Genomic DNA, 7,833 nt, shown 5'->3' on the forward strand with positions numbered 1-7,833 from the left:
GTTATGTTATACTACGACAGGATAAAGGCTTGTAGCCAAACTCTAGGACAGGGCTTAGGCCTGCAGTGGTACCCTAGGATACAGCCGGACCTGTAGCCATACTCTAGGACATGACCCCAGCATGGAATTATACTTTAGGACAGGGTTTGGGCCTGCAGTGTTAGCATAAGACATGGCCTGGGCCTGTAGCCATACTCTAGGAATGGCCCTTGCCGTAGCTATACTCCAGGACAAGATTTGGGCTTGCAGTGGTACCATAAGACACGGCCTGGGCCTGTAGCCATACTCTAGGAATGGCCCTTGCCGTAGCTATACTCCAGGACAAGATTTGGGCTTGCAGTGGTACCATAAGACACGGCCTGGGCCTGTAGGCATACTCTAGGATAGGATTTGGGCCTGCAGTGGTACCATAAGACACGGCCTGGGCCTGTAGGCATACTCTAGGATAGGATTTGGGCCTGCAGTGGTACCATAAGACACGGCCTAGGCCTGTAGCCATACTCAAGGAATGGCCCTTGCTGTAGCTATACTCTAGGACAGGGTTAGGGCCTGTAGCAATACTCTAGAATGCTGCCAGGGCCTGCAGCGGTACTATACACTGAAGCTGCTGGGTAAGAAGTAGTGTTATTCTTATATACAGTCTGACTCTCTCAGTACTACTATAAAAGCTTTCTGTAGTGTCGCTCTTCAATCCAATCACGATTGGTCAGAGCATGTTGTGGTACTTTAGCGCAAGTTCCATGGCTGTAGTGTCTGCAAGTTTAACCATCTTGGCTCTACGTTGGTCTAGGACAGTCCGTACAGGTTGAAGGGAGGGGGGGTTAGAAGTTAGTGTTTTGAACCCGGGGTTAAGGACGAGGCCATACATGTGTTTTGGGAATAAGTTTGGGAACGAAGGGTTAGGTTACAGGTTAAGGTTGGAGGAGGTTATGTGTTAGGAGTCATTTAGGGGTTACACTTTATGGCCTGGTGGCGGACCACGTGTTGGAGGGTCAGGGGGGGGGGTAACAAACTTAATATAGTTTTTTTTTAACTAACAGCCCAAAAAGGAGTTGGGGGTCAGTTATAACATTTGTTTTTAGTGCCGAGAACTAAAAGAGGCTGAAAACCGCCGCGGAGACAGTCTAGAACCTTGTTTTTTTTAACTAACAGCCCAAAAATAAATCAAAGGCATCTCAAAAATATTTTGTAGACACTTCCCTATAAGGACAGTAAATGATGATTTGATTTCTGCCCGGGGTCCCTATTAATCAAGTTAGGATATTCTAGACTAAAGCATATTATGTGACCAGAGGAACGTCCAGAAGGCTTTACAATGCACAAAGTAGTGTGAGATCCATGACAGGCCACAGCAAGAATTTGGGATCCCGATCTGCGGTGATGGATGACAGTGGAAGACGACAATTGCCTAAATTCTGGACAGTAGCTGGACCCCAGAAGGAGTTGGAGGTCAGTTATAACATTTGTTTTTAGTGCCGAGAACTAAAAGAGGCTGAAAACTGCCGCGGAGACAGTCTAGAACCGGAGGTCACAGCTTGCAGAGTTCATGTAGAGTTCAGTCCTTTAGTGTGTCTATTGCCAATATGCAGTTCGAGCCTTTCTTTATAGTTTAGATTGCAGGCCACAGGGATGTGACTGGAGTCTGTAGCCTCAGAGTCATCCAATTATATTTCTCCCCTGGAATGACAACATACACGGCGGGGAGACATAGACCACAGTTTCTTATGTCGGGATCAGGGTGGACTACACCGTCCAATGTCAGTTCAGAGCAGAGTGCGTCCAAAGAATGATTGAAGACTTTCCGTTCTAGAAGAGGTTGGATTGTGATGCTAGAAGATGATGGATGTGTATTCTATAAATCACTATTCTATAGCTGGTGGGATCAGCGGTACCATTAAGTGCAAGAATTGGGGGTGAGGTGAAGGTCGGGCGGCAGAGTGATGAGCGGGATCAGGAACTGTGTGATGAAAGATCGATGTTACTTGCGCTCAAGCCCCGGGACTCCGATAGAAGATTCTGAGAGACCTGCAAGAGGAGGAGGGAGAGGTACCCACCATCACTGCCAATATGGGGAAGAGATAGAGAAGGGGGTATGAGAGGAAGCACTATGGGGAAGAGATAGAGAAGGGGGTATGAGAGGAAGCACTATGGGGAAGAGATAGAGAAGGGGGTATGAGAGGAAGCACTATGGGGAAGAGATAGAGAAGGGGGTATGAGAGGAAGCACTATGGGGAAGAGATAGAGAAGGGGGTATGAGAGGAAGCACTATGGGGAAGAGATAGAGAAGGGGGTATGAGAGGAAGCACTATGGGGAAGAGATAGAGAAGGGGGTATGAGAGGAAGCACCAGGCAGAGGTGGGGAAGGTATTACCTTGAAAGTCTCATCACTTGATTTGTTGAGATAGTTCAGAGATGCCGCTCGCTTCATGCTGCAAGAGAAGACACCAATATTACATCACAAACGGCTAATAGGAGGGTGCAGTGTGACGTGGGTGGGTGTGGTGTGTGTAACCCAGAAGGTGGGGTAGTGTGATGGGTTTGTGTGACACGGGAGGGTGCGATGTTATGGGTGTGTGACACGGGAGAGAGCAGTGTGATGGGTTTGTGTGACACGGGAGGGTGCGATGTTATGGGTGTGTGACACGGGAGAGAGCAGTGTGATGGGTGGATGAATGTGCAACAAGGGAGTTTGTGCGACACGGGAAGGTGCAATGTTATGGGTGTGTGAGACATAGGAGAGAGCTGTGTGATGGTGTGCGAGACACTGTTGGGTGCACTGTGATGAGTGTCTGATATGAGAGGGTGCGATGTAATGGGTCTGAGAGACACGGGACGGTGCAGTATGGGTGTGTGTGACACGGGAGGGTGCAATGTTATGGGTGCGTGTGACACGGGAGGGTGCAGTATGGGTGTGTGTGACACGGGACGGTGCGATGTTATGGGTGTGTGTGACATGGGAGGGTGCAGTATGGGTGTGTGTGACACGGGAGGGTGCAGTATGGGTGTGTGTGACACGGGACGGTGCAGTATGGGTGTGTGTGACATGGGAGGGTGCGATGTTATGGGTGTGTGTGACACGGGAGGGTGCAGTATGGGTGTGTGTGACACGGGAGGGTGCAGTATGGGTGTGTGTGACACGGGAGGGTGTGAGGTGATTGCTGTGAGTGACACGGAAATGTGCGTTGGTCATTGTGCCGGGTTGTTACTTTGTATTGCGCGGTTCAGTCGGTGTCGTCCCCTGTAGCTTCTTCACCAACATTTCGCTGCTTCTTCGCAAGACGTCGCGGATCTTCCCCAGAGACCCCGACCTCCGGAGTGCCCCACTGCCGTCCTGCAACACAATTACACAACTCGCACACCGTGTTTACTACAAGACTAACGCTAACTCAAATCCCACAACACCCGTATCACAACCAACAGCACAAACTGTGCAACACACACACAAACCCTGCACTGTGCAAACACAACACACACAGTGTACACCATGCAGACAACACACACACAGTGTACCCCGCACAACACACACAAACCCTGCACCGTGCAAACACAACACACACAGTGTGCCCTGCACAGACACAAAACACACACAGTGTACCCCGCACAACACACACAGTGTACCCCGCACACACACACACAAACCCAGCACCGTGCAAACACAACACACACAGTGTACCCTGCACAGGCACAACACACACACACACAGTATATGCAGCACACACATGCACTGTGCAGACACAACACACACACTGTATAAGCAGCACAGACAACACACAGTGTACCCCGTTCAGATACAACACATACAAGGTGCATGCCGTACAGAAACAAACACACCTTGTACACAATGCATGCCACATGACGCACACCACTGCCGTCCACCGACATACCACAAACGGATGTACAGCTTTCATACTCCGGGTGACAACATACCAGGCAGTTGAACACGGACTCTGCCCATTGTGTCCACTGCCCAACCAAACCGAACTTTGACCGACGCTCCAAGCTCCAGGCAGTGACCCCTCTATAGACATCACCTTGAAGGTGACACCGTATGGATGTCTCCATAACACAACTTTCTCTCTCATTGGCCCTCATGTCAGTGAGCGGAGCTTCCTCCCGATAGCCGATGCCGGTGAAGTGTCTCCAGAGGTTTGGGCTAGTGAAAACACGTCACATTTTGTACAGGCCTCGGGGGTATGGCGGTGTCACGGCTCCTATGAATGAGGCGCTCGGCCTGCTTGATTTGTGTTATTGATATATATATATATAAAAAAAACTATTCTAAAAGTGTATGAAAACCCCAAAACACTGAAGTTCTCCGATTTCCTCCCTTCTGGTCTGTTCAATATACAAGTGAATAGTTTGCTAGATCTGTATGTGCAAAATACCCGCCAATCCCGCCCGAAATTCACAGCCGTCCTGTGTCCTCTGCACGCTTCTTGTATTATGTCAAGGAGTCTTATGAGCCCTCCCGGTTCTTATTTTGGACTATAGAATGATTAGTGTCTACGCTGTAGAGAGAGGAATAGGGGGAAGGGTTTAAATAGTTTAGTAAAAGACAACTGGGCAGGGCTGACACCACTCCGTCCACAATAATGCTGTGTGTTGTCAGCCCACAACAGGACTTAGCTGAGCGCATTTGTGGTGGAGCGACAGGTATCGTTCTGTACTTGCAGGGTCTTTAAATGAATCACTATGGGAAAACATAAACGTTCCTCCCTCACATACACAAAAAGCCGGATGTATAAAGCCGTTAGCACTAAGAAGTCTAAGGCTGGGCACACACCTTACAACCAGCGCAAGACTTTTGTCTTGCGCTGGTTGTAAGGTACTTAAAAAAAACGTACGATCTGCCTATCTTGCACAGGCAGATCGTACTTGCGATGATCGCAAGCCACGCCCCCTGAGGGGCGGGCTTCCGATGACCGCAATGCCGAACGGGCAGTGTGCGCTTGCGCACACCAGCCCGTCCGGCTTTTATCTTCCGAACATGCTACACACCCGCCGAACATCGTATGATGCTCGGCGGGTTTTCAAACATGTTCGTAAGTTTAAAGTCGTGCGACCTTACAGTAGTAGAGTAGACAGTAGAAAGGCATCATGGCACACTCACAAGTCAGCATGTAAAACAACTTGTCTCGCCACTAAAGGTCAATAACAGAGGTTTGGATACACGTCTTCTGCAGAGGATGTGAAAGCCACACAGCCGCGCCAAGGCACCTCTTATAGTGCGGTCCTAACTCTAAACTATGAGAGTCTCCATCTTGGAGCACATGGGGGAGAAGATTTCAAATTGGGTGCAGGTTTGTCAGGAGGAAGCCCAACCTCCTTAAAGGCACAGGAACACACAAGGGATCCCGCACATCCCAATGGCAGCTGAGAAACCCCATGCGTCGCTGCACCAAATCGGTCAAGCAAAACAAATGACAAACGCACTCAACAATTTGTCACCAACTATACAGCAAGGTGCACACGAAATGGGCTTAAAACAGTAAACAGTAGAAAGGAATCATGGCTTTCACATCCTCTGCAGAAGACGTGTATCCAAACCTCTGTTATTGACCTTAGTGGTGAGACAAGTTTTTTTACATGCTGTCTTGTGAGTGTGCCATGATGCCTTTCTACTGTCTACTGTTTAAAGCCCATTTCGTGTGCACCTTGCTGTATAGTTGGTGACAAATTGTTGAGTGCGTTTGTCATTTGTTTTGCTTACAGTAGTAGAGGTCGCACGGCTGCCACACACCTTACGATAATCGTACGATCGCGGGATTTCCCGCGACTATCGTAAAGGTGTGTGGGGACCTTAAGACATCAATTAGATTCACATCTGCCATGGACTCTGAAGGATACCGATGGTCCAGAGAGAGTCAGTCTCACACACAGACTCAGGAAGCAGTCCCCCCTACCGCATATGTGAGGAGCAGTCCGGGATCCGGATTGAATTTTGCTCAGATTAGTACATTGGGGGAACATTCCGACTTCCATGCAGTTGCAGCCTTTGCAGGATAGGACCAGCTGTTTACGGACTGGTTCCAGTATTACCCGAACAGTATTCACAAATGCCCTGAGATATAAATGGATAGTGACCACGTGGCGGGAGAGCAAAAAGGTCTTCACTGTGGAGTGTCAATCCCAGCCAGGACTCCAACTTGCTGGTCCCTTCACTTCACCTGAAATAGGGGGTTCAGGATCCCATCATGTTCGGGGGGTTCGGCTACATCATGGACATGCGGCAGAGCAGAGCGCTTATAGTAACGGGATCACTGCTGCGTCATTGTTAAAATAAAATAGACCTTCAAGTGCAATGTGCTGGCAGAAGATGAAGAAGAGTTTACACCCCGTACGCCTCATGGTCTGGGCCACCACCCGGCAGCATGGAAGCAGGCCTTTGTATATCACTCGCATATCCGGTCTGTGGTTTCCTCTTCCTTATCTTGTCCATAGATTCCTCTTCCTAGAGGTACAGTGGAGGAGAAGAGGACATCATGGGATGGAAGGCAGAGACCATGTGGGCTTCAGAACAGTAGATATAACTGGGTCCCTGCAACGCTGTGAATGGATCTTGCGGCATCCACAGAAGCATTCTGAAGGTCCTGATCTACCAAAAGCACCTTGTCCGCTGCAAGGCAGACAGCCAATCACAGAGAGAACTTGTGGGCTTCAGAAAATTAGATATAACGGGAGCATTGATTCCATCCCCACCATCTGCAGACAACATACCGTCACCATGACTCTCTGAGAGAACTCTTTTGAATGTGTGTAAATGGACTAACAGCTCTGTTTGTAGGTGTAATGATCTGCGTACATGGGGCAGCAATTAATTGACATCAATGATTGGTAGCCAGAGATCATGTGATCTAAGATGGTAGACAGTTGTATTTATTTATGGATAGGTGGAGGAACTATATTGCTCAAAATAACAGTGTGACTTGGTAATGCCCATATTCTCCTATTGTGGATCTTAAATGGGAGGTCTTAGGGAAGAACTCTGGGCATATGAAATCACCACCTTGCAGAGGGGCTACCTCCGTGTTTCAAGGGTTAACTTCTCATTTTGGCTAAAGTAGTTAAAATAACAAAGATATACTCACCCGAATCTTGGAATCCCGGATGGCTGATAGACCGTCCCTGCAGCCTCACTCCCCCTCTGCTCCGGTGGTCCCTTGAGTAAACACGCCCAATACAGCGCATTGGAAGGGGACGCCAAGGGATGTTCCATCGCCAGAGAGGGGTGGAGTGGGGTTAAGTGAAGTTGCAGGGATTGGTCCACCACCCAGCTGGGATTCCAAGATTCAGGTGAGTTTATCTTTGTTATTTTAGTTCACTAGCCAAAATGAGTACTTAAGGGTTGAGATTTCATATGCCCTGCCTTAAGACTTCCCATTAACATCCACAATAGGAGAATATGGGCATTACCAAGTCGCACTATTATTTCTCATTTTGGAAATAACTACCTGATGTCATACCGACCCTCCGGCTTCAATACTTAACCACTGACCCAGAGCATGTCTGTGGTTTAGGACTTCTGACCCCTCTCCATCTCTGCACACTTGTTCAAAGTCAGTGACGCCAAGTATTGAAGCCAGAGAGTTCACATGGCAGCCAGGGATCTAGCACCATCAGAGGTCAGAGGACTCTTCTGAAAGGTCATGTCGATGTCTGACACTTGGAGAAGTTTTATTCATCTGCTGTGAGTCCAGTGTCTGGTTCTTCTCAAGCTCGGTATGAAGTTAATTCTGAACCTGGTTTAGTATTTGGGTCACTGAAATGCCATAAAAGGATCTTGCAGCATCCACAGAAGCATTCTGAAGGTCCTGATCTACCAAACCCCCCCCC

At 48.7% G+C, this 7,833-nt stretch overlaps 1 protein-coding gene across 1 annotated transcript in view; it reads right to left on the reverse strand.

Annotated features, from left to right (window-relative positions):
* Positions 1–1,727: 1,727 nt before the first annotated feature.
* The window catches only part of KLC4 (kinesin light chain 4), a 35,023-nt gene continuing 28,917 nt past the window's right edge, over positions 1,728–7,833 (reverse strand). Inside the window, exons 13-15 of the mRNA XM_018567945.1 lie at positions 3,207–3,331; positions 2,372–2,429; positions 1,728–2,025 (exon numbers count right to left, since the gene is read on the reverse strand). Of these exons, the coding sequence (XP_018423447.1) occupies positions 1,951–2,025; positions 2,372–2,429; positions 3,207–3,331 (258 nt within the window). The 3' untranslated portion in view covers positions 1,728–1,950. The remainder of the gene's footprint in view (positions 2,026–2,371; positions 2,430–3,206; positions 3,332–7,833) is intronic.

This window comes from Nanorana parkeri, unplaced genomic scaffold (assembly GCF_000935625.1).
Source record: "Nanorana parkeri isolate BGI_ZX_2015 unplaced genomic scaffold, ASM93562v1 scaffold1119, whole genome shotgun sequence".
Lineage (NCBI taxonomy): Eukaryota > Metazoa > Chordata > Amphibia > Anura > Dicroglossidae > Nanorana > Nanorana parkeri.